This window comes from Salvelinus fontinalis, chromosome 5 (assembly GCF_029448725.1).
Source record: "Salvelinus fontinalis isolate EN_2023a chromosome 5, ASM2944872v1, whole genome shotgun sequence".
NCBI classification, from domain to species: Eukaryota; Metazoa; Chordata; class Actinopteri; order Salmoniformes; family Salmonidae; genus Salvelinus; species Salvelinus fontinalis.
In genome coordinates this window covers 21,297,558-21,325,436 of record NC_074669.1, presented here as the reverse complement: position 1 = coordinate 21,325,436, position 27,879 = coordinate 21,297,558, and the positions used below count along the sequence as shown (strand labels likewise).

At 41.2% G+C, this 27,879-nt stretch overlaps 1 protein-coding gene across 8 annotated transcripts in view; it reads right to left on the bottom strand.

Annotated features, from left to right (window-relative positions):
* Nucleotides 1–27,879, bottom strand: part of LOC129855301 (neuroligin-1-like) — a 359,101-nt gene that overhangs the window by 8,905 nt on the left and 322,317 nt on the right. For 5 of the 8 annotated variants that reach the window (XM_055922817.1, XM_055922816.1, XM_055922820.1 and 2 more), the window contains one exon: nucleotides 1,305–1,517. In XM_055922817.1, the coding sequence (XP_055778792.1) occupies nucleotides 1,305–1,517 (213 nt within the window). The remainder of the gene's footprint in view (nucleotides 1–1,304; nucleotides 1,518–27,879) is intronic. The other 3 variants (XM_055922818.1, XM_055922821.1, XM_055922823.1) reach the window with 1 other exon arrangement.

Here is a 27,879-nt window from a genome sequence, read left to right as displayed (position 1 = left end):
CTCCTTCTTGGTCAAATAGCCCTTACGCAGCCTGCAGGTGTGTTGGGTCATTGTCCTGTTGAGAAACAAATGATAGTCGCACTAAGCGCAAACCAGATGGGATGGCGTATCGCTGCAGAATGCTGTGGTAGCCATGCTGGTTAAGTGTGCATTGAGTTCTAAATAAATCACCAACAGTGTCACCAGCAAAGCAACCCCACCCCATCACACCTCCTCCTCCATGCTTCCCGGTGGGAACCACACATGCAGAGATCATCCGTTCACCTACTCTGCGTCTCACAAAGACACGGCAGTTGGAACCAGAAAATCTCAAATTTGGACTGATCAGACCAAAGGACAGATTTCCACTGGTCTAATGTCCATTGCTCGTGATTCTTGGCCCAAGCAAGTCTCTTTTTATTATTGGTGTCCTTTAGTAGTGGTTTCTTTGCAGCAGGTCGACCATGAAGGCCTAATTCATGCAGTCTCCTCTGAACAGTTGATGTTGAGATGTGTTTGCTACTTTTATTTGGGCTGCAATTTCTGAGGCTGGTAACTCTAATGAACTTATCCTCTGCAGCAGAGGTAACTCTGTGTCTTCCTTTCCTCCTGTGGAGGTCCTCATGAGAGTCAGTTTCATCATAGCGCTTGATGGTTTTTGTGACTGCATTTGAAGAAATGTTCAAAGTTCTTGAAATGTTCCATACTGACTGACCTTCATGTCTTAAAGAAATGATGGACTGTCATTTCTCTTTGCTTATTTGAGCTGTTCTTGCCATAATATGGACTTCTGTGTACCACCCATACCTTGTCACAACACAACTGATTGGCTCAAATGCAATAAGAAGGAAAGAAATTCCACAAATTAACTTCTAACAAGGCACACCTGTCAATTAAAATGCATTCCGGGTGACTACCTCATGAAGCTGGTTGAGAGAATGCCAAGAGTGTGCAAAGCTGTCATCAAGGCTAAGGGTGGCTACTTTGAAGAATCTAAAATATAAAATATATTTTGATGTGTTGAACACATTTTTGATTACAACATGATTCCATATGTGTATTACATAGTAGTGATGTCTTCAGTATTATTCTACAATGTAGAAAACAGCAAAAATAAAGAAAACAACTGGAATGAGTAGGTGTGTCCAAACTTTTGACTGGTACTGTGTATATATGTTTTTATTATGATGTTTCAGGGGTGCAGCACCCCTACTTCCTGTGGCTATGTATACAGCCATTCGAGAACTAAATATTCTCATCAACTTAAATCACACAGGTGGCATGCGACACTGAAAATTGAAAAAGTTGCAACCTCTGCATTATACCTTTGGTTGAATTGCTCCAACGGTTACCTTCAGAATAATGGGACAGGGTCAGGAGGTTGACACAGGAGGCGCCAGCCCCTGATCCGAAAACTGTTATTCGTAAAGGGTCACCACCAAAGAAAGCAATATTCTCGCTAGTCCAGCGCAGGGCTTGGATCAGATCAAGAAGTCCATAGTTTCCCTTGGAAGCTTGGTCCCCTGTGCTTAAGAAACCTGGAAGACAGAGAGTACAAAACAGAGAACAGATTAATAACCTGGGATGTCTCTAAGGTATGAACACAGAGCTGCGGTACATTCACATGCAAACATTGATTATACCTCTGCAGATTTACTCAGATTGTAAATATCCTATTTAGTTCAAACTTTGCAAGAAAATCCATGTGAAGTTTTTTAAGAGAGTCAGGTATTTTACAGTGTTTGATGAATATTAAACATCTTTTGGAGTCTTCCTGAAGATGACTCACAGCACTCACATCAGACTCTAAGCACAGCACAGTTTTACATGCAAAATCAACAAGCGTGTGCATTTAATACTTTTAGCAATAAAAAATAACTTATTACTCCAAAGAGTCAATTTAGGGACGCTACGCTAAATATAATTCTGAAAATCCAATTTTGAGGCAGACAGATTTAAATCCATACCACATGAAAAATACTCTGTGGATAAAATAATAAAATGCAGTGATCTATAGATAGCATACTATGCAGGCTGTCTCAGCTGCAGACCTGCAAAGGGAAACTCTCTAAGAATGCATCATTTTGTAGTCAGAACATGTCATATAGGCCTACATCATTAATAGCTAGACTAGGTAGATAACAAGATATCGAGCCAACAAAAACAAAGTGTGCACCGTATGTACCATAGAAACACAGCAAAGTTGTGGATACTCATCAAAGCATTGCAAAAAATATTGTGTTTTATATTTCTGAAGAAATAGTTAAATAAAGTATAACGTATGATGCTTTAGCTTATTAAAGAATCCAGCCAATTGCTTGCTGTTACATCAAAGATCCCACACTATTACCCCAACACTGTTCAATTACTTAATAACCTATTCAAGATGTTATATATGCAAGCTATGGTTCTGGGTACCGAGATTGCAGTAGTATCGAAATAAACACAGAAGCCTATTACCAGTTTAGTAACTTCTTTCAATATTATCAGAGGCACTGTTGGTGAATAGTTATGTTGTTTCACTTCAACAAGTCCTCTGAGTGTTGTGCAAGCAGCAAGGCCCGGTTCAATTAAAGGGAGAACCATCATTCTTCTCTGCTGTTTCATTCTGGGCCTATCCCACATGGTTCTGACCAATTAAGGACTTGAAACACTGCAGATTAATGTGTACCCATATATAAAAGATGGCATCTGTGAAATATAACTGATTAAGTCCATGCATCCCAAAGGAGCAACAGTGGAGCCGTTAAATAGCAGGCCCTATTCCCTTACTCTCTGATTTCCATGCTAAAAGGTCCATTACCTGGGAAATCACCTTGGGAGTGCTTTCCCCTATAGCCCTGAGACATATTGTATTTCATCTTATGGCTCCTTTTCAATTTGATACTTTAGCTTTCTTACAGAGCTTTATATTGCTCACCATCTCCTATAGAACTATGCAGAGTCAATCTAAGTTGACCAATTCAGCAGTCACATAAAATGTATGCACTCATTAGTGTAAGTCGCTTTGAATAAAAGTGTCTGCTAAACGGCATATATTATTATATGACACAAGTATCAAAATGCGATCTCTAGCTCAGAACAAAACGCACATCCAAAGCATTGAGACCTGCAGTCAGAAATTTGACTTTTTCCATTCCATTCAAAGTTATTTATTTATTTTTGATTCTACATCAAGGCTAACCTCCTGGAAGCAACATACATCCATCAGAGATTTAGCTGGGCTGGGCTAGGATGGGGTGAGAATAAAAAAGACTAGGCATGGGCTTCAAAATTGTTCAGTATTTGTATTATTTATTTTATACAATCTTTTTTGCTCATCTTTATCAAGGCTGCCAATAATGATGGACCTTACTGTACATGCATCTACATTGCCATCAGAAAGTTTACACACCCCTTGAATTTATTCACATTTTGTTGTGTTACAAAGTTGAATTAAAATAGATTGAATTATTTTTTTGTCAACAATCTACACAAAATACTCTGTAATGTCAAAGTGGAAGAAAAATGAAATATTTGGAAAAATATATATATAAATAATAAACAAATATATCTTGATTGGATAAGTATTCAGTCAATACATGTTATAATTACCTTTGGCAGCAATTACAGCAGTGAGTCTTTGTGGGTGAGTCTCTAAGAGCTTGTGCAACATTTGCCCAGTTTTCATTTCAAAATTATTCAAGCTCTGTCAAATTGGTTGTTGAAACTGTAACTCGGTCACTCAGGAGCATTCACAGTCTTCTTGGTAATCAACTCAAGTCTAGATTTGGCCTTGTGTTTTAGGTTTTGGTGGAAAGCAGACTGAACCAGATTTTCCTCTAGGATTCTGCCTATGCTTGGCTCCATTCGGGGGGTTTTTATCCTGAAAAACTCTCCAGTCCTTAATGATTACAAGCATACCCATACAATGATGCAGCCACCACTATGCTTGAAAATATGTAGAGTGGTGCACAGTAATGTGTTGCATTGGATTTGCCCCAGACATACCCCTTGCTTTGTCACATTTTTTGCAGTATTACTTTAGAACAGGATGCATGTTTTTAAATATTTTTATTCTGTACAGGCTTCCTTCTTTTCACTCTGTCATTAAGTTAGTAGAGTGCAGTGTTGTTGATCCATCCTCAGTTTTCTCCTATCACAGCCTTTAAACTATGTAACTGTTTTAAAGTCACCATTGGTCTCATGGTGAAATCCCTGAGGGATTTCTTCCCTCTATGGCAACTGAGTTAGGAAGGACACCTTTGTAGTTACTGGGTGTATTGATACACCACCCAAAGTGTAATTAATAACTTAATTGTTCTCAAAGGGATATTCAATGTCTGCTTTAATTTTTTTTTGACATATCTACTAATAGGTGCCTATCTTTGCGAGGCATTGGAAAACCTCCCTGGTCTTTGTGGTTGAATCTGTGTTTGAAATTTACTGCTCGACTGAGGGACCTTACAGATACTTGTATGTGTGGGGTACAGAGATGAGATAGTCAATCAAAAACATGTTAAACACTATTATTGCATAGAGTCCATGGAACTTATGTGACTTGTAAAGCAAATTCTTACTCCTGAACTTATTTAGTCTTTCCATAAAAAATGGGTTGAATACTTGTTGAGTCAAGACATGTAAGCTTTCCTTAATTCATTAATTTGTAAAACTTTAGAAAAACACAATTCTACTTTGACATTATGGGGTATTGTGTGTAGGCCAGTGACACAAAATATACATTTAATCAATGTTTAATTCAGGCTGTAACACAACAAAATGTGGAAAAAGTCAAGGGGTGTGAATACTTTCTGTACATGCTCACTGTCGAGAGGGAAAACAACACAGTCAATGAAAAAGATAGTGGTCCCCAGTTAAGTGAACAGTACAGACTGATGTATGAAGATGTCCAACACCAGCTCACTCCAGACATACTGTAGTCTAAGATCAAGGAGCAAGCTGTATCTTACTGGGGTAGAAACATACAGTGACAGTGCAGATACACCAACTCAATGCACAGATAAGATAGTGGACTAAAGCAGCGGGATCATATCCTCTCATAGGTGAAGAAAGCATGGTGAAGAAAGCATGTGTCATGAAACATTTTTCAAGGTGAGGCGATACACAAGTACTCACTAATCTTGTGGCTATGGTACAGTGATGGATATCTGAAGGCTCAAGGAGCGATACAGATGGTTTGCATGTCAACCTTGTGTTTATGATGCTCTCTGGTCTAACATTGGGTTAGAACTGTGCTTTGTGAATGAATAGCTGGGTAAACAGATCAGAGAGGGAGTCTCAACTGAATGATCCATGTTTGAATCACTAACTAGGTTCCCATACAATTGTCGACAGATTTTCATACGAATATTCTAAAATCAGCATAAAAAATAAAATATGCAAATGTTTAGTGGTGTGTTTCCACCAAACTGACTCGTTGCAGATAAAAGTGACTGGTTGATGACGTAGTGCACACAAAATGTACTTTTTCGCTTAAGTTTTCATGTACTGAATAAAGGTCTATAGTTCAATGTGTTACCATAGCATTTTCAACTCTACTGTTTTGTCACAAAAACCTTTTCCTTAAATAGAAAATGTGCCTACTCTGGTCTGGCACGTGCACTCTAGACAACAGCTCACAGGTACAGTGCGGGTGGTCTACATGATGACATTAATATGGATAAGAGCGAGATCATTTTTATTTGTCAAATGGCAGTCAAGCATCAATCATCATGTCACCAGAATAATACACTTGATATTTATTGAAAAGGAGCATCAAGATCACTGTGCACTTTCACCACCCTGTGAAGTTCATCTTCATTTATTTAATCTGTAGCCTAATAAATTGCATAGTTTCCCGAGTCATAGTGGGAGGACCACACACCATATCATTGCGTGACTCAATGTTTACTGTGATATGATGGTTAGTATATCAATAGTTGCACATAAAGGCGTTTCCACCACAATTTCTCGCATAATTCATTTTACAAAGACAAAAAGTTCCCACCATGTCGAACGAACAAGTTGGCATTTATAAAATTGTACCGCAGCTACCTGTTTCCATTACAGCTGTTGAGATTTTTTTTTATACGGTGTGACTTTACTCGCCTCAAAAAATTGTGTATGGAAACATTACTGAGGTGGAAATTTCTCTACAATTTGAATACTGTTGAATGGTGTGTTTGTCGTTTTACTGTACGATATATTTTTATTCAAACATGGAGTATAGGATTCAGTGTCATCCTTTTTGTTCCCTATATGGTGTATTTTCCTTTGATAGATGGGATATGTCACAGTGTGTCTGGGGTCGGCTTAAATCATATAATCGCAACCTAACCAAGAGAAAAGGCAGATGGAAAAATGGTTTACTTGTAATGCAGCTTTCTGCAAAGTCTTGCTTTGTAGCCTGTAATCCTCTCCCACTGTCTTATGACTGCCAAACGAGAAAAATAAATCAGTCCATCTGTGTCACACAAAAGACCACTTAACATGTATTACATTCACAGCCAATGGCAGACAGTACCAAAAACCGCCGGGAAAGGGCCATTACCTGAAGGAAAGTAATGTGGGAAAAAACAATGGAGTTCACATGTCCATCTCTTCGCAAGGAGTGTCTGCAGTCCCTCTAATTGCCATATCTGGAATTTGTGTAAAATACTAGAGGCTTTTATTATGAAACTTGCAGGGTTATGACAAAGCCACATCAGGCCAAGCAAAATCCTGATTGAGGGAAGATACCTCTATCCATCTAATAAAAAATTGCACATCTCAATAAAAGATCCAGAGAAAGGCATACTTTAATCATTTCCACTCTGAACACCATCAAAAGGTAAAGACGTTAAATGAATCTCCATTTTGGCTTGAGAGTCAGAGGGAAATAGAGAGAGGGAAGAAAAGGCGTAGGAGAAAGAGTGAGTAAAGTAAAATAGGATCCCTGATGTGATGAAAAGGCTGTCTTAGACATTATTCCCAAGTCCTTTCGAGGTGAGGAGACAGAGTGAGGCAACCATGCTTGGCATGAGCTTGGAATGATACACTACATGACCAAAAGTATGTGGACACCTGCTCGTCGAACATCTCATTCCGAAATCATGGGCATTAATATGGAGTTGGCCCCCCTTTTGCTGCTACAACAGCCTCCACTCTTCTGGGAAGGCTTTCCACTAGATGTTGAAACATTGCTGCAGGGCCCTGCTTCCATTCAGCCACAAGAGCATTAATGAGGTCGGGCACTGATGTTGGGCGATAAGGTCTGGCTCGCAGTCGGTGTTCCTATTCATCCCAAAGGTGTTTGCTGGGGTTGAGGTCAGGGCTCTGTGCAGGCCAGTCAAGGTTTTCCACACCGATCTCAACAAACCATTTCTGCATGGACCTCACTTTGTGCATGGTGGCATTGTCATGCTGAAACAGGAAAGGGCCTACCCAAACTGTTGCCACAAAGTTGGAGGCACAGAATTGTCTAGAATGCCATTGTATGCTGTACTGTTAAGATTTCCCTTCATTGGAACTAAAGGGACCTATTCCGAAACATGAAAATCAGCCCCAGACCATTATTCCTCCTCCACCAAACTTTACAGTTAGCACTATGCATTGGGGCAGGTAAATGTTCTCCAGGCATCCGCCAATCCTAGATGAGTCTGTCTGACTGCCAGATGGAGAAGTGTGATTCATCACTTCAGAGAACGTGTTTCCACTGCTCCAAAGTACAATGGCGGTGAGCTTTACACCATTCCAGCCGACCTTGGCATTGCGCATGGTGATCTTTGGCTTGTGTGCGACTGCTCTGGCATGGAAAGCCATTTCATGATGCTCCCGGCAAATAGTTATTGTGCTGACGTTGCTTCCAGAGTTTGGAACTCGTTAGTGGGTGTTGCAACCGAGGACAGACAATTTTTACACACTATGCGCTTCAGCACCCGTCGGTCCCGTTCTGTGAGCTTGTGCAGCCTACCACATTGTGGCTGAGCCGTTGTTGATCTTATACGTTTCCACTTCACAATAACAGCATTTACAGTTGACCGGGGTAGCTCTAGCAGGGCAGAAATTTGAGGAACTGACTTGGTGGAAATGTGGCATCCTATGACGGTGCCACATTGAAAGTCTCTGAGTTTTTCAGTAAGGCCATTCTACTGCCAATGTTTGTCTATGGACAATGTTTGTCAATGTTTTCTCGATTTTATACACCCGTTTCTGACAGGTTTGAAGGAGTGTCCACCAACACTTCATAGATATATTCCGATGTTTGGCACCATTGGCATTATGAAAAGAAACATTGCCCAAATGTGTTGCTGCTGTATTTGCTTATCTGACACAGTGCATGGAACAATAAACCCCTCTGGAACAAAATATGTATTGTGCTAGAACAGAACACATTCATACCTGCGCTCTTCATACACTAGTACTGGCATGGAGGTAACAACGGAGCACACTGATAAAACACAATGCATTCTTTAATTTAAAGATGCACACAGGGGTTAATTGGAATTCTGTAGGTGGTGGAATTCTCCACCAAATTGGTTACTTTTCCATTATTATGTTTTTTACGACCAGTAATTATTCAAATGCCACAGTATGCTCATGCTCATCCTTAGGTGTTCATAAAGACAAACCTAGCGTAGCAGGCATAAAATAAAGGCCTGAGCAAAGTCCCCACATCCGTTTTTCAGGGGAAACGGAAGCTAGGTTGAAGATACTGTATCCCCGAAAACGGCGTTGTTAGTGGTTTCTGCCGACCTTGCATAGGCTACATATAAAAATGGTCGCTAATCAAGGAGATTCTCAACTTTTGACGATAGATGAGATCATAGTGACTCATTTGGTTGGTTGTTTAACTACGCTGAGATATCCCCAGTATCTAGCCCAAGGAATTCCTCCATCCCCGCTTCCCTCCCTCAGTATTCTCTATCTCCCCAGGTACCTGGCCAATCTGACTACTGGCTATTGCACAGAGGTTATCAAAAGCAAGTCTTCTCATTATCCTGCCGAGATGTGACTTGACTGTCCTATTTATGACTTACATTCCTTGAAATGAATAAATATAAGACTTAAACTGATGCTGTAGGCGAAATACACACATGCAATAATTTCAATCTTCTCAACGTACCTTAAAAAGAAAAGACAACAAAATGTCCAAACAATTGTGAGAAAGTTTTTGATCTTATTATACAAAAATAATATTCTGTCTGAATGACTGTTGGAAAGATATTGGGGCTCGTGTGAGACTGAATATGAATCTAAATATATTATTTTATAATATAGAAAGTGGTTGATTTTCACATGCAAAATGGATGCACATTCAGTATGTGGATATAGCATGTTAACATATGTGTAACAGTATAACTTTAGTCCGTCCCCTCGCCCCGACCCGGGCGCGAACCAGGGACCCTCTGCACACATCAACAACAGTCACCCACGAAGCATCGTTACACATCGCTCCACAAAAGCCGCGGCCCTTGCAGAGCAAGGGGAACCACTACTTCAAGGTCTCAAAGCGAGTGACGTCACCAATTGAAACACTATTAGCGCGCACCACCGCAAACTAGCTAGCCATTTCACATCGGTTACACTCACCCCCCTTTTCCACAGCAACCAGTGATCCGGGTCAACAGCATCAATGTAACAGTATAACTTTACGTCCGTCCCCTCGCCCCGACCTGGGCGGGAACCAGGGACTCTCTGCACACATCAACAACAGTCACCCACGAAGCATCATTACCCATCGCTCCACAAAAGCCTCGGCCCTTGCAGAGCAAGGGGAACCACTACTTCAAGGTCTCAAAGCGAGTGACGTCACCGATTTAAACGCTATTAGCGCGCACCACTGCAAACTAGCTAGCCATTTCACATCGGTTACATATGCAAAGCCATTACAAATGAAAACTAAATCCAAACACAGGCAGCAGCGGAATTATCCTTCTAAGGTAAATGAGAGAGATGAAAGTTAAATGTACATTTCAATAATGGGGAAGATAACAACATGTACATTTCAATAATGGGGAAGATAACAATCATCCTACAGTCAGGATTCTGCATTATCCTGCAAACATTAGCCATGTCAGATTTGTATCATACTAATGTCCCTGTCATAATCCCATTTCAGTAGACACTGTGTGAAATTAACTTGGACGAAGCGTAGTGTTTGCTAATGTGAATGAACACGTCACATAACTCCATGCTGAGACTGCTGTACCATTTGAAAAACTCCCTATTTCAACAACTGGGTCTAGAAAAAAAACCTGATAGAAAGGTTCAGATGTTTGAAGAAAAATGTGTTCCACATAGTATCTGAGTTATATTCTCCCAGTTAGGTATAAACAGTGGTGGAAAAAGTAATACATTCTCATACTTGAGTAAAAGTAAAGTGAAAGTCACCCAGTAAAATACTACTTGAGTAAAAGTCTAAAACTATTCTGTTTTAAATATACTTAAGTATCAAAAGTAAATGTAGTTCCTAAAATATACTTAAGTAACAAAAGTAAATGTAGTTCCTAAAATATACTTAAGTAACAAAAGTAAATGTAGTTCCTAAAATATACTTCAGTAACAAAAGTAAAAGTACAAACAATTTTTAATTCCTTATATTAAGTAAACCAGACAGCATAATTTCTTTTTTTACGGATAGCCAGGTCACACTCCAACACTCAGACATAATTAAAAAATGAAGCATTTGTGTTTAGTGAGTCCGCCAGATCAGAGGCAGTAGGGATGACCAGGGATGTTTTCTTGATAAGTCTGCGAATTGGACCATTTTCTGTCCTGCTAAACATTCAAAATGTAACGGGTACTTTTGGGTGTCAGGGAAAATGTTTGGAGTAAAAAGTACATTATTTTCTTTAGGAATGTAGTGAAGTAAAAGTAAAAGTAGTCAAAATATAAACAGTAAAGTAATGTAAACATACCAAAAACAACTACTTAAGTATTTCTACACCGTTGGGTATAAATGTATTAATATGAGGTAATTGTGATTGTGTGTGTTTGCTGTTGGTGGGGTTTCGGTGGATCAGAGATACTTTAATATACTCAGTTCCAATTGAGGTGAACAGTGGAGACTAATGAAAGCTAATGCAAACACTTGCACTTATTCCACTTGGATAACTTTGCTTAATGTATGCGCAGGATCCACCTGAACAGAAACCTGAACACAGAGGCTGTTGTACAGAATCCACCTTAGAAAAGGATAAACTGAGGGACTAACAACAAATAATCAATATTTCACTCAATCAGTCTAGTTTTTCAGCACTAACAGATTTTTTATTTTTATTTTTTTATTTCACCTTTATTTGTGAAATAAATAATGGATAATAATGGATTGGTATTTTATACTGCACTCTGGGCTTTGTGAAAATGTATACAGAAAACCCAGTTACTGTAATACATTGCAACATGCCATAATGTACCTCTACTCAGTGCAAAATATTGTTCAATTACTTTAAATATTTTATGGTAAATGCTGTATGTTGCTGCTCCGAGAGAGGACATATTTCAAATGCCAATATTCTATCTGACATCCATTTACAGTGTACCTTCAGCTAAAGGATAGAAAACACCCAGGTTGTACTAACATGGCAACTTCTCTCTTCCATGTTAGTCGCTAGTGCAAATCAAATTACTCTATCACAATTAAATGAAATAATGTACAAATGTCTTGCTATGCATAAACATGTTTTAATTTGTGTTCAGCCCCCTCCCATCCATAAACAAATCCCACATCAAGGCCATCAACTCTGTCCTGTTACTGGGGGTTTCGAGCTGCTGAACTGAATCCATGGGATGGTAAGTAGTGTGGTGTGTTAGCCAGCTAGGGCCCAGCTCAGCAGAGTTGATGGGAGATGTAATTACAGCTTTGAACAGTGTGTGACTAAGCTGTTTCACAGACCACAGAGGCATTGTTTATTTTCCTTATAATAAGTAGGTCTAGACTCGATTCTAATTCATGACTAGAGAGTGGAAAGAAAAGATGCCCCACTTTATAGGGCCTAAAGAGGAAGTTATTTCAAAGCTGTTCCCATTTCTGTTGTATTGTTATAGTTCCTGCTGCAGTTGTTACAGTTGCAGTGATGTCAACAGGGATAGACACTGCATGTGTTATGCAAATCATTGTGACTTGTGACTCAGCTAAATCCCTAGCTTACTGATAAATAGCCATTGCTTGGAGGTCACACTTTGTTATCACTTTTTAGTTAACCATATGTTAAGTTTAACAGCATCTACAGTGTGTATTCATCAGTCATTATATGATACAAATGAAATGGAAGACATACTTGAATTTTCAAACTTCACACTGTATCAACACAATAAGAGCTACTTATGTGTGATGTCTTATTGGTGCAGTAAGCAAGGATGTGGATCGACGTACACTGAGTGCACAAAACATTAATAACACCTGCTCTTTGCTTGACATAGACTGACCAGGTGAATCCAGGTGAAAGCTATGATCTCTTATTGATGTCACTTGTCAAATCCACTTCAATCAGTGTAAATAAAGGGGAGGAGACAGGTTAAAGAAGAATTTTTACGCCTTAAGACACCTGAGACGTGGATTATGTACTGTATGTGGACCATTCAGAGGGTGAATGGGCAAGGCAAAAGATTTCACGCTCAACAGTGTCCCGGATCAAGAATGGTCCACCACCCATAGGACATCCAGCCAACTTGACACAACTGTGGGAAGCATTGGAGTCAACATGAGCCAGAATCCTTGTGGAATGCTAATCTAATTGAGGCTGTTCTGAGAGCAAAAGGGGGGGTGAAACTCAATATTAGGAAGGTGTTCTTAATGTTTTGTACACTCGGTGTACTGTAGAATTATATTTCTATGTGCAGGATGTGAAACTGTCCCCAGATAAGGACAAAACTCCCATTACAAAGCACTGTCAAGGAGACGGTTCCTGAAAATGACATTAATTTGAATACCAGAGAGAAACCAGATGCATGTCGTATGAGGGTCTGCAGATTCCTCTCCCATCTCAATGGGTTGCTGCATATGTGTGGAAGCACTAGTGTACAACATTTACAACAAGCAATAGAGTACACACTCTGTACAACATGCATGCTTGCCCCAGACTAGGTCCCTGCTCGCTTTGAAATGTGCCCCTCAGCAGAGCCACACATTCTGAGGCTGATCAGACTTGTTAACCAGCTCCCTTTCTTAGGAGACATTTGCATACAGATAACAGGTCTCTGCAGACTAACAGGGGAAGAAGAGGAAGGAGAGAGGAGGGAGGAGAGAGAGAGAATAGGGAGAGACAGAGGGAGGGTGAGTCAGAGAGGAAGGGGAAAGATACAACAGAGAGAGAAATGCAGAAAACTGCATAGTAAGTGAACTTTGCATTAGCATACATTTTTCTGGCACCACACTGAAACATATTCCAAGATCTGGGTAAAATGTAAATAGACCAGTTGTGGTTAAGATGGTGGTAGACTCATGACAACTGAGAAGGGAAGAGAATGGATGCTGACCTGGAAACAGATCATAAGTCAACAGAGCACAGACTGATATTAGAGACTTCACATGGGTAATGATCCTAGGGCTGTCTGGCCATCACAGACATCACAGTGTCTGTCCCTAAGGAGTGCACAGAGCCACTCAAAAACCATGAGACCTCATGGTAGGAACCTGCAAGCTGCATGCAAGGTCTTCCTAATGAGCCAAAGCAGAGCAGGAAATGATGTCGCGGCGCCTGCTCCCTCCTGTCATAAACAGCATGGCTGAAAATTTCATCAGGGTTCCAAATGAGTTCTGCGGCTGTCCGCATTGGAAAATCCTTTTTGGTTCCATGAAAAACCCTTTTTTGTTCCAGGTAGATTTATTCTGGGTTCCATGTAGAAACCTCTGTGGACATGGTTCTACACGGAACCTAAAATGGTTATCCTATGAAGATACAGCAGAAGAACAGCTTTTGGTTCTATATAGATAGCGGGGTTTTTCTAATGGGGCGCTGAGAGGCCTCGGAGTCAGACTATGGTTAGGTTGGTTGGTTAGACTAATAAGACATTTCAGAGATGTGTTTGAAAGGATTTATGTATAATGATTTCTTATTTTCTAAACAGACTTTTCACTTGTAAGTAAAATCTGGGATTATTAATGCCATATGTGTTTTTGTTTGGTCTCCTGCACTGTTTATTTACATGGTCACTTGAGGTATTACCCACAATACCATTTTCTGTGACACGTTTATCATGTTGGAATACCAGATACTGTCACGTGTAGACCATGGACAACATATATCCTGACAAGTTGCCAAATAGTGGGGAGGAGATGGGTCTCTGCCAAATAAGGAATTATCTCTGCAACAGTCTATATTTGTGATGATTATTATTCCCTCTTTGTTGGTGCAATATTTAAAAAAATCCCCCCACCCCAGAATTCTAATTGTTTTCGTCTGACAAACACTTTCCAAGTTCCTGTTGGACGTACTACTACTAATTGCTTTAGTGAGGGATATGAAAATAATGCAGGGTCATGAAGCCACCCACTGTGGCATTGGTCATCTTGCAAGGGGAGGATAACTCTTTCTATAGCACTCTACAACCAACCCTGGGAACAACCAAGACACTGGCACTGAAGGACGGTCTCTCTCGGGTGACAGCTGGTATGCCCGATGCCATAGTACAGGTAGGACGAGACAGTGTTTATATCCTTGCCCTCAATGCCCTGGGATTTGATATCCGCAGGCCTAATGCACATGGCCTACTTTAAAACAAAAAACCTGTTGGTCTATAGGCCTACGTAATGTAGACATTGTTTACATTGAGTGAGGATGTGCAACGTTTTTGGGTGTAACGCAAAAGTAATACAACGAGTAGTTTAACAAACTACTTTCCCCAGGGAGTAATAAGTCAAGTATAATGACCCCAACACTGGATGGTAGAACATGTCAACAAAAGAAAATTCATATGACAACAGACTTGAACTGTGTGCCTTTGCAATTCCCTGAGCGAATTCTGAAAATATCCTATTGGGCTATAGCCTAGTGCTCATGTCATTTCCCCAAGACCAGAGACGACTAACAATGGAGGCCCAAAAAATGGATGTATCCCACTTAGCACGAATGAGCCCATCTCTGCAGTTAGCCACCCCCTCATATCAGAGGGAAGAGGACAAAACAGAACCAGCTATCATCTGTTTGTCAGCACAGAGATCCTACATGACCCTGCTGTCTGCAACAAGCGCTATGCCCTCACAGCTTATCATCACAACTTTTACCACTGCTGGGCTTAGACTGAAACACATGCAAGAGAAAACTTTTACAAATAGTTATTCTTGTCTATCTGGCGGAAAAGTTATCGGACCAAGCAGAGAGAGAGAGCGAGAGAGAGAGAGCGAGGGGGGGGGGGGGGGGGGGGCACTTCTTGCACTTTTGCCACCAAGTTAGCTAAAGGGTCTGCTAAACTTCAAATAAATGTCAAACTCTAACATCAGCAATCTTACTCAGACACACCAAATACAGTTTATTGTATTCTGAAGAAGTCAGAGGCCTAGTCGTTCCGTAGCTACCCTTTCCTGCAGTCTAATTACCTAGTGGCCATGGGTGGAATGTTAATATTTTTCAGAATTTCATAATTAACAAAAAAATAAATAATTTAAACAGCTGAGAATCTGGTGTTTCTATGTCAACCAGTTTTGTATATTTCAGTCTTCTGTGATGTATATAACTTGTAATGTTGGGATGCAAACTCAAAATGTAATACATTTCAACTCTATATCTGACATGGTCTTCATTTTTTAAAGTCCATAACCATGTGTCTGAGGTGTATACTTTTATGTGATCCTGATTTAGCCCACTGCAGTAAAAGGTTAACACTTTTGGTGTAACAGTATGTCATTTACAGTATGTATTTCACAGCTTCATTTGTCTTGATCAATTCTATTAGCTGTGGTCCATAGAAAGGGTCACACTTTATTTGGATAGTCTGAATAGTCCATCTGTAGATGCGACCGACACCTGTTATGGCACCTCCTATTGGAAGGGAAACTGCAGTCTGTACTTTAGCAAGCAACATGAATTACGGAAGCCCCACCAAATACCCTTTAAAGTGAGGTACAGTGAGTGAATATTTTGGACAAGGAACAGGACAGGAACAGCATCAGAACAAGGTAACCGAACGACATACGACAATAATGCAGAAGCGGGGAAAAATCTCGGGAACAGACAGATGTAGGGGAGGTAATGAAAGCAGGTGATTGAGTCCAGCTGAGTTCAATGAATCGCTGATGCGCGTGACAAGGTAAACAGGTGTGCAAATGATGGTGGCAGGAGTATGTAGTGCTGGGCAGCCTGGCGGCCTGAGCGCCAGGGAGGGAGAGTGGGAGCAGACGTGAGAGTACCCCCCCCCTCCCCCCGCCCTCTATGGGCACCACCCGGCGTCCCACCTGGGAGAGCCTAACGGGCCGGCCGAGGCATGGGCGCTGGATAAGCCGGCTGGGGCGTAGAAACCGGCGAACCGGCAAGAGGCGTGGGAGCCTGGCAAACCGGCTGAGGCGTAGGAGCTTGGCGTGCAGGTTGAGGCGTGAAGGCTGACGATCCGGTTGAGGTGTAAAGCCTGATTATCCCGCTGGAACGTGGGAGCCTGGCGAGCCAGCTGAGACGTGGGAGACTGATGATCTGGCTGGGGGCGTAAAACCCTGACGATCTGGCTGAGGCATGATGTGGGATGGGAGCCTGCTGAGCCAAACGGTGCAAGGAAACCTCTCGAGCCAGCTTGGGTGTGGAAGCCCGACGAGCCAGCTGAGGCACTCCCCTGGTTCTATCGGCGGCGGCCACGAACCCGGACCCGACGTCACCACCAAGACCAAAAAGCCAGCATTCCCTGGTGCTTCAAATGAGGGCTTCTGCATTATGTAAGAAACGATGCTGATGATGAGAAGCAGGTACAGGGAGTGAACATTAATTAAGAACGGACATGGAAGAGGACAGGAACAGCATCAGAGCAAGGTAAAAAAATGACATACGACAACAATGCAGAAGTGGGAAACAATCTCGGGAACAGACAGATGTAGGGAAGGTAATGAACGCAGGTGATTGAGTCCAGCTGAGTCCAATGAATCGCTGATGCGCGTGACGAGGGAAACAGGTGTGCGTAATGATGGTCGCAGGAGTGCGTAGTGCTGGGCTCCCTGGCGCCCTCGAGCGCCAGGCAGGGAGAGCGGGAGCAGGTGTGACACTTTTGTGTATTCAGTAAACTCACCTTCTCTCTCCCCTTAACCACCACCTCTCTCAACCTCCTCCCTCCAAGATGAAATGTCACTGCTTCACATTGCACACAGACACAGACATATTCATCAATTTGTTCTCCCACCACAAATGGTAACTAATAATGCTTTTCATTATTCAACACTCTTGCTAAGCCCCTGGCTCCTGCTGCCTGCCATACACAGGATGACCTGCTTTCAACTTGTTTATTTTTTTCCACAGAGGCACTAATGAACACATAAGTGTTAAAAGATACAGCTATTCCCAGCTCTGTCTGATATGCCTGATCAAGCATTTATCACATCCTCAGAAAGGAAAGTTATTGCAAATTAAGCAACAAAACACATGAATTAAGCATGCTCCACCTAGCTTCTGTTTTAAGTTTGCATCATTAATTCATATGGCGCTCGTGAAACATACATCAATTAAACTGAGTGAATGACTGTATTAGCAGAGTGCAGCTACGGTCAATCCTCATGGCCATGGATTTCAATGGGGCCCCCCTCAAAGACGAGGGGGCTCACTGTAGAATTCCTCAATATTTCAGCCTATTAAGGTTTAAACTGAGTGAGCGTCTCTTTGGAGGCTGGCTGTCAAACCTGTCTTGGTATGTGAGATGCACTGACGCAGCACATGGTGAACGAAGGCTCACAAGCCAACATGAACAGCAGGTCTCTGCTTTAGGATTTCTCTTTATTTATTCACAAACAGTGCTGAAAATAACTAATTCCGGTAAAGCATATCCTTATCCATTGTAAAGGGCAGACATCACCTGCATCATCCAGGTATCATTATGTAAATAAAATACAAGATGTGAATCAGCTTTCAGTAGGAAATTATTGCTGAGAAGAGTCAAATACCTATAGCTGTCATCACAGAGATCATTTCCCCCCCAAACTGATGCAGTGCCTGGCTGTTTCTGTGTAGCAGCTGCAGTAAGTCTTGATGTTATACTCCCTGCTGTGTGCTTGCTTAGAGACCCGGCTAGAGGTTGTTAATAACTTCCCCCTAGCCTGCTCTAGTATTATTACCCTCTTCCATAGCTGTCAATGCAGACGATAACCTGAGAAGATTTCTTTAACAAAATGCCTCAACAATAGCATTGATCCCAAAGGATCCAGATATGTGTACTATCTGGGTGAGCCTAAGGGACAGCAGAATAGTATTATGAAAAATGTCTCTCAATTGATCTCTTCAAAAGTCAGATATCAATCATCATCAGGGTTAGGCAGCTAGGGGGTTACTGCTAGACAGACAGGGTCAATATCCAACCACAACCAGGAACTCTGTGAACTTCTGGGGACAGAGAAATAGCATTGAGTTTCCACGGGATCTATGTAAATCCTCCTCCAAAGGACTGACTTTAAACGGTTTAACCTTCACCAGCTCTGAATTACACTGAAAAGAGACAGAAATACCACAATAGCAGATGCCCCATAAAGTTTCCCCCCGTATCCAATGGCGCTGTAAGTAAAACCAATGGAGTCGACAAAGGCAACATGGATAGGGTAAAGAAGGGTAGGCCTGTCCCAGCTAATATTACCGGGGAGGGTCGTAAGAGAGCCATTGGCTTGGCTGTTAGATTCAGCTCATGGTTTTCATTGAGTGTGACAGGATCTTTGTTTGGATCAGAATGCTGACAGCCAGACAGCTGCCCGACCAAGCTGCTGTGTGGCTGCAGGCCTAAGGCTTTGTACCATGTATCAATGATGTAATTGCTTTAAGTGCCCACTGGGGACTCTTAACAAAACCACAACTGCTGAGTGTGGACTGTGTGTGTGTGTGTGTGTGTGTGTGTGTGTGTGTGTGTGTGTGTGTGTGTGTGTGTGTGTGTGTGTGTGTGTGTGTGTGTGTGTGTGTGTGTGTGTGTGTGTGTGTGTGTGTGTGTGTGTGTGTGTGTGTGTGTGTGTGTGTGTGTGAGGATTGATGGGGCTTGGCTGGGGTAGACTGTGGATGGGCTTGATGTGGGGTTGCCAGGATGCAGAGTTTTAGGAAGTCCATTGGTTGTGCTCTCCCTCCCTCCCTCCCTTGCTCAGATGTTTCTTTCATTCTCTTTGCCTTATACAGCATATACTGTAATCAAATTTTTTCTTCTCTTAGTCTTTCTCAGTCTTCTACCCCCTCAACTCCCCTCTCCCCCAGAGATGAACTCGCACATCTTCCATGAGTCAGTGAAAGGCATCCCGGGAAAAATGCAATGGAATATGTGCTTCTGGGTGTACCCAGTTTAATTGGCCCCCAAAATGTCTTGGTGAATTAAGATTATTACCTGAGGATGTGTATGACTAAGACGAATCGATCCATTGTTTGATTCTCATGGAAGTAGTGCCTTTACAGTTTAATGTCCACTCACAGTGAGTAAACACCTGGCGCTGTATGTAGCCAAACATCCCTAACCAGCTCCTGGAAACGATGCAACACGGCACATGGCAGATATACGGCCGTCAGGCCCAGCCTCTGTAGCTGCACTGTGATGAATAAGGCACGGACCAGGCCATATTTCTCACAGTTACAAAGAACTGGGTTTAACTGAGTCTCTCTCCGAGCCCATTCCCCCATCCCCATCCGACGGTGGGAGGAATATTGTGACACTTTCTGGGTGAAGCTGACAGGGTGCTGATTGGTAATGATGTGTCTCAGAAGATCAATCCTTGGGTCCAGTGCCAGGTCTGCAATGTGACAAAAGGTGGCAGGACACACCTCACACAGGGTCAAAAACACACTTGGCACATCCCATTCCTGGGTCCCCTCGTCTAAACCCTCCACTAATTATCACTGTGATTTAAGAGACAAAGAAAGGCAGGACTTCACAGTTAACTCACTTCATTGGAAAAGACCTCTAGGATCCCATCTCTGCGTGTATGGAGATTTAAGCCAGAGTAAAAGCATACATCCGCACCATACTGGGTGAATAGGCTTTTGGAAAGCTTCGATTCGTATTCATATGAAATAGGACTGAGAACGACGGCTCCCTATTTCCCTTCACGAGAAGGCCATTTTTGATTAGTACAAAAATAAGAAACATCAAGAGAATATCCTAATTGCATTATCTGTTGGATCATTAAGAGAAAATGCTTGATTGAGTGTGTGGACAGGTGTCTTTTATACAGGTAACGAGTTCAAACAGGTGCAGTTAATACAGGTAATGAGTGGAGAACAGGAAGGCTTCTTAAAGAAAAACTAACAGGTCTGTCAGAGACGGAATTCTTACTGGTTGGTAGGTGATGAAATACTTATGTCATGCAATAATTACTTAAAAATCATACAATGTGATTTTCTGGATTTTTGTTTTAGATTCCGCCTCTCACAGTTGAAGTGTACTAATGATAAAAATTACAGACCTCTACATGCTTTGTAAGTAGGAAAACCTGCAAAATCGGCAGTGTCTCAAATACTTGTTCTCCCCACTGTATATCGACGGACTTAAGTCGAACAAAAGGACCATTTGTGATGTTTATGGGATATATTGGAGTGCCAACAACAGAAACTCGTCAAAGGTAAGGCATGAATTATATTTTTATTTCTGCGTTTTGTGTCGCGCCTGCAGGGTTGAAATATGCTTATCTTTCTTTGTTTGCAATGGTGCTAACTCAGATAATAGCATCGTTTACTTTCGCCGAAAAGCCTATTTAAATTCTGACATGTTGGCTGAATTCACAACCAGTGTAGCTTTCATTTGGTATCTTTCATGTGTGATTTAATGAAAGATAGATTTTTATAGTAATCTTTATAGTAATAATTTGAATTTGGCGCTCTGCATTTTCTCTGGCTTTTTGCCAAGTGAGCTAGTAGCGTCCCGCCTAAACTCAGATTTTTGGATATAAATATGAACTTTACCGAACAAAACATACATGTATTGTGTAACATGAAGTCCTATGAGTGTCATCTGATGAAGATCATCAAATGTTAGTGATTAATTTTATCTCTATTTCTGCTTTTTGTTACTCCTCTCTTTGGCTGGAAAAATGGCTGTATTTTTCTGTGGCTGTGTACTGACCTAACATAATCGTTTGGTGTGCTTTTGCCGTAAATCCTTTTTGAAATCAGACATGTTGGCTGGATTCACAACAAGTGTAGCTGTAATTTGGTGTCTTTCATGTGTGATTTCATGAAAGTTTGATTTTTATAGTTATATATTTGAATTTGCGGCTCTGCATTTTTACTGGCTTTTGGCCAAGTGGGACGTTAGCGTCCCACATATCCTAGAGACGTTAATGCATAGGACCTACAGTTGAAGTCGGAAGTTCACATACACCTTAGCCAACTACATTTAAACTCAGTTTTCACAATTCCTGAATTTGAAACCTAGTAAAAATTCCCTGTCTTAGGTCAGTTAGGTTACCCACTTTATTTTAAGAATTAAATGAAGTGTCAGAGTAATAGTAGAGAGAGTATTCATTTCAGCTTTTATTTCTCTCATCACATACCCAGTGGGTCAGAAGTTTACATACACTCAGTATTTGGTAGCATTGCCTTTAAATTGTTTAACTTGGGTCAAGCGTTTCGGGTAGCCTTCCACAAGCTTCCCACAATAAGCTGGGCGATTTTTGGCCCATTCCTCCTGACAGAGCTAGTGTAACTGGGTTTGTAGGCCTCCTTGATCAAACACGCTTTTTCAGTTCTGCCCACAAATTTTCTATAGGATTGCGGTCAGGGCTTTCTGATGGCAACTCCAATACTTTAACTTTGTTGTCCTTAAGCCATTTTGCCACAACTTTGGAAGTATGCTTGGGGTCATTGTGCATTTTGAAGACCCATTTGCGACCAAGCTTTAACTTCCTGACTGATGTCTTGAAATGTTGCTTGAATATAGCCACATAATTTTCCATCCTCATGATGCCATCTATTTTGTGAAGTGCACCAGTCCCTCCTGCAGCAAAACACCCCCACAACATGATGCTGCCACCTCCATATTCACGGTTGGGATGGTGCTCTTGCTTGCAAGCCTCCCCATTTTTCCTCCAAACATAACGATGGTCATTATGGCCAAACAGTTATATTTTTGTTTCATCAGACCAGAGGACGTTTCTCCAAAACGTACGATCTTTGTCCCCATGTGCAGTTGCAAACTGTAGTCTGGCTTTTTTATGGTGGTTTTGGAGCAGTGGCATCTTCCTTGCTGAGGACATGTCGATATAGGACTCGTTTTACTGTGGATATAGATACTTTTGTACCTGTTTCCTCCAGCATCTTCACAATGTCCTTTGCTGTTGTTCTGGGATTGATTTGCACTTTTCTCAACAAAGTACCTCCATCTCTAGGAGACAGAACGCGTCTCCTTCCTGAGTGGTATGACGGCTGCGTGGACCCATGGTGTTTATACTTGGGTACTATTGTTTGTACAGATGAACGTGGTACCTTCAGGCGTTTGGAAATTGCTCCCAAGGATGAACCAGGTCTTCTGAGGTCTTGGCTGATTTCTTTTTATTTTCCCATGATGTCAATCAAAGAGCCACTGAGTTTGAAGGTAGGCCTTGAAATACATCCACAGGTAGACCTCCAGTTGACTGAAATTATGTCATTTAGCCTATCAGAAGCTTCTATTGCCATGACATCATTTTCTGGAATTTTCCAAGCTATTTAAAGGCCTAGTCAACTTAGTGTATGTAAACTTCTGACCCACTGGAATTAGGATACAGTCTGTAAACAATTGTTGGAAAAATGAACTGTGTCATGCAACCGACTTGCCAAAACTATAGTTTGTTAGCAAGAAATTCTTGGAGTGGTTGAAAAATTAGTTTTAATGACTCCAACCTAAGTGGATGTAAACCTCTGACTTCAACTGTACGTAGAAAATCTATATTCCATCTAATTCTACATTAATTGCTAGCGTGTCATAATTCCATCCACGTAGACATTTCTGTTTCATGTTTGATAGGCGTACGATACATTTTCATTTCACTAACAATTTCTTACCCTGCTCTGAGTGGGCCACGGGAACGTTCGCAAGACTCAGGAGGTAGAAGTTCTGTTTATTTAATTCAATGTATGGTGGCCTGCGTTTCACACTTTAGAGTCAGAATGTTGAATGAGAGAAAAGTATTGCTTGCATGGCGTTTAAATATCATTAACAATCATTAAGTCTGATTAAGATAAATGTACCAATTTAATGGTGGATGAGGAAAGGGCCTTTTACATTGTCGAACCAGTTTATTGTTTATAATTGCCAATTGGGTAATTGTATGGTCCTGGGGGCAAGTGCTTAAATTATGTAGGCCTTCTGGTTTGAGCTCTTATTAGACAGATTCGATTTGGCTTCTCAAGGGAGGATGTACAGTCTTGCCCTCTACCTGTGTCTATTCAGATCGGTCAAGTTAAGCCTGATACAGAGGCTATTTCCTTTGAGCTATTGCCTGTGTATATTTGGTAAATCTACTTGCATATTTTGTATGATATGACGCTTTCACCAATGGATTACCAAGACCTGTAAATTAATCTACGTTCTGAGTATGTCAACTTGCCTCGCCTTCTGCTGATTTCATGACCTTATAACTGCTACAAAGTCCCTAGTTTTACAATTACATAGGCTAATCCAAATATGTTGTAGAACAAATTATAAAAAGGGCTGTCTGGTACCGTCAATAAATAGACAAAAATTTGTAGTTGAACAAGTGTATATTATTATTTACTTGACTTGTGACTCGACTAGACTTGACTTACTCTTAGAATGCACGACTTGGACTTGCCTCAAGTCTTGACCCGTTCTACTTGGGACTCGACTTGAGACTCAGGCCTTGTGACTTGAGACTTGCTTGTGTCTCAAATAAAAGTGACTTAGTCCAACCTCTGGCACCTTGTTAATTTCTTGCTGCCTGTTGATACTTTCTGTATACTCCATTGTTTCATTTCACTAGGTCATTACAGTGATTTAGATTTACATTTAAGTCATTTAGCAGACGCTCTTATCCAGAGCGACTTACAAGTACATACATTCATACTTTTTTGTACTGGCCCCCCGTGGGAATCGAACCCACAACCCTGGCGTTGCAAGCGCCATGCTCTACCAACTGAGCTACACGGGACTACTACACTACTACAGTGATCTATATTGCTCTGCTCTAATACACTTTGCATCACTCCTAATACGGGTTGGGTAGGTTGCTTTCTAAATGTAATCCATTACAGTTACCTGTCAAAAAAACAAAAAAGCAGTAATGTAATTTTGGGATTACCCAAACTCAGTAACGTTATCTGATTACTTTTGGATTACTTTCCCCTTAAGAGGCATTGCAAGAAGACAAAAATAATTAATCAAACGCATTTGGTGCGTGTCATCATAGTGGTCTCTCTCTGACTTGTGGTCAGACTCACTCAGGTACAAAAAAAAATCTATGCTGAATTGAATGTCATTGAGAAAACAGAAAGGTGTCATAATGTATTTTTTCACAAACATCCTTTCTGAATTGAAAAGTAATTCAAGAAGTAATCATGTTGTTTTTTTAAAAGGTTCCTGTAATCTGATTACAATATTGTAGAGGGTAACTTAACTGATTATAGTTAGTGTTTTGGTAATCAGATTACATGTAATCGGTTACTCCCAAATCCTAATCCATGTCAGATATAGATAATATAATCTACTCCATTAGGAGCAATTGGTTTTACTGTTATTCTATTGGTTTTACTGTTGGTATGGTTACCAGTTTGCCGCTTGAAAACATGTGCTTCTCACACATCTGCAAATGTCTCCTGTCTGTATGCCACCTTAATAGCCCTGTGTGCGCCCACACAGATGAAAGGCTTTATTCTACAGCTGACAGTGTTCTCTCCATCAAAAGCTTTTAGAATGCAACAAAAGGGCCATGGCTCTTGCGAATTCGGATAAAAGGCCAGAAATGGCTAAATGGAAACAAAATTGTGATTTAAAATAGGCTGTTGCTCAGTGGCATAAACCACTGTTTCAGGAAACTTGACCATTCACAGAGTATGAATTTTGTTGTTCATTCTACAGACTGAGCATGCACACACGTACACCTAAATAAAGATATTCTGTCCAAATGAAGTGAGAACCAGATAATGGAGTCTGTTTGGCATGGACATTTTCCTGATCTGTAATTCTGTGATGCAAAAGCTGGCTCTAATCTCCTTTTTGGGGTTAGGCATAAAAAATAGAAAGGGAGAAAGAGGCATAATAATATTTGACAGGTTTGAGCTTTAAAGCCACTGAGTTGTCATGGTGAAAGTGGAAAAAATAGCATACCCTTCGTGGGCATGCATAAAAGTGAACATTGCTTTGAAGAGTTAACCCCCCCCCCCCCCCTAAAATCAAAAACTTCTAACTTTTTCCCTCATATGGCATCTCAATTCCTATAAAACATTTAAAAGGACAGATTTGCCATTAGATGTGCGGTTGAAGAGGACTCCATCTGAACAGCTGTATTGTGTAAGAAGCCTAGTGGCATGCAGGTAATGGTGACTACTCCTTCCCTGGAGATGCCTTTCTCTCTCATCCCGTAATGCAATTAAATCTCCCCAAAGTGGCTTCACACTGTCTGTTTGTGATGAGGCTGACATGCTAGAAATCTAATCACAGCCCAGACATCTGGAGAGAACAGACATGCACAGTGCACCTAGAAGATGACAGCTTTCTGACAGTTGCCTTCAGTTATGCCACACATATACATACACACAGTGCCGCCTCTGCCTATACACAGACTACGGGCTACGCGTAGGGCCCCGTAGCCGCTAGAGGCCCTCCAATGAAATTTGGTAGATGATCAGCAGTTTTCCGCTTGTTATATCAGTCACTGACAGTCACTCAATTAGCCAACGTCAACTAAAATGTTTTACATTGCTAGGTAAGGTTGTCTAGCCAGCTATCTATACCTTGTAGTAATCATCACCAAATTACATACCAAGCACACAGGACATGAGCCCAGGGGCCCTGACCTCCAGGGGGCCCCCATTGATTTTGTTTGCCATTCTCACTCGGATATCATATTAACATGGCATAAGGCATGGCAAAATGTTTAGAATTGCAGGATATGACCTTTAAAATGGCAAAGGTTTCTGTCCACCTCATGGCAAAAATGTGTACAATTGCAAGATATTACCTTTGAAACTGCAAACATTTCTCTCTTCCCCATGGCATGAGTAGAATTGCATAAAAATGTGTTTTCAAACTAAAATGTTTTGCCCGCAAGGTGGGGGGAGGGGGCCCAAACCAAATCTCGCTTTGGGCCCCCAAACGGCTAGAGGAGCCACTGCATACACATTCATGTACGGGATCACGCATGCTCACTCACACACATGGACATAGACAGACACAAAAATACATGTCACCCCGTGTAGAAATTCTAAGACAAGTACTGACAAACAATTCAGTTAAATAGAGATAGACTGTACAGACACTCAAGCAGGCAGGCACTCAAATACAACAAGACCAACTCTCATAGGCGAGCTTTGTCGAGTGTTGACATTTTAAATGCCCCTTCTTTCCTCCCACATTCATTTCACTAGAAAATGTAACCAGATCTTCCCTGACAGCTCAATGTCATTGTCGAAATTTGCTAAATATTACAGCTCCACCATAAATATGCAGCTTTCCAGTTTTGCCCCTGACCTTTTGTCCCTGTTTGTGCAGTTAATGTCCTTGTAGTATACAAACGTTTACAGTTTGTAACACTGTCCTCTCTCTGACAGGGGCGTCATAACACATTGTCCCACACAATTCTCCAGCAACACTACCCTTAAGTGAAAAACTGGTTTCAAATCCTCCCAGGACCAGCCAGATAGACTAGAGGATATAGAAAGCAACAAGACTCACCATTCGACAGCACCACTGAAATAACCACTGAAGTAATCTACTATGTAGGCCTATTGAACTGCTCTACATTAAAGCAAAGGGTCCTTCCATTTGATTTAAATCTCTTTTTGACCGCAAATAATTCATCTCAGTGATTGACAGTACACAAATATTATTGCATGATGACTAACCAATCGCAGTGAAATTAGATTAAATCAAGTCATGATCAGTTTCATATATTTTATTCAGATAAGTTTCACCTCTACTGGATCGGTATACCGTCAATGGGACAGTTGTTGCCAATATGCATAATGTGACTAGAACAACGTTGTAAACAACAACCAATTTTCCGGTACATATAGATGTCTTATATGGGCAGAAAGCTTACATTCTTGTTAATAGACTGGCTTGATATTGGCATTGACGTTGTTGGTTGGCTAGAAACTTGACGTTTTACATCGTTCACTTTTGGGGAAACTGGTCCAGCCACTTGGTAGCTAGCTATTGTTAGTTCAAATAAAGCAAAATGATGTACTAATATGAAAGTGATATTGTAAACTATAAAGTATAAACCCACCATAGGGATGTCGGTGATGAAGTTATGAATGAGGTCCCAGGAGGAGGGTTCTCGGGTTGAACGTGGATGCGCATTGGACAGTTCTTGCACTTTGAAACCCACGCCCACAGTGACGTATAGCATCGCCCACAAGGTGAAATGGCCGAAAAGAGTGTGTCCCCTTGAATACACGGTGGGTGCCATTTCAATTATAGTAATATAATTCATAAAATGGACCTATTCCTCCAGACCACTGAAATTTAGCTGGTACACCATTCAAAATGGAATTTAAATTTAAATGTACAACCACAACGATGGCCGCCGGTCCACCCACTGTCAAATGTCAACTTAAATGGGAATGTCTTTTCTATTATTTCAATAGGTTTCTATGGAACACTGACAGTGTAATTTAAAACAACTGATATTCCCAT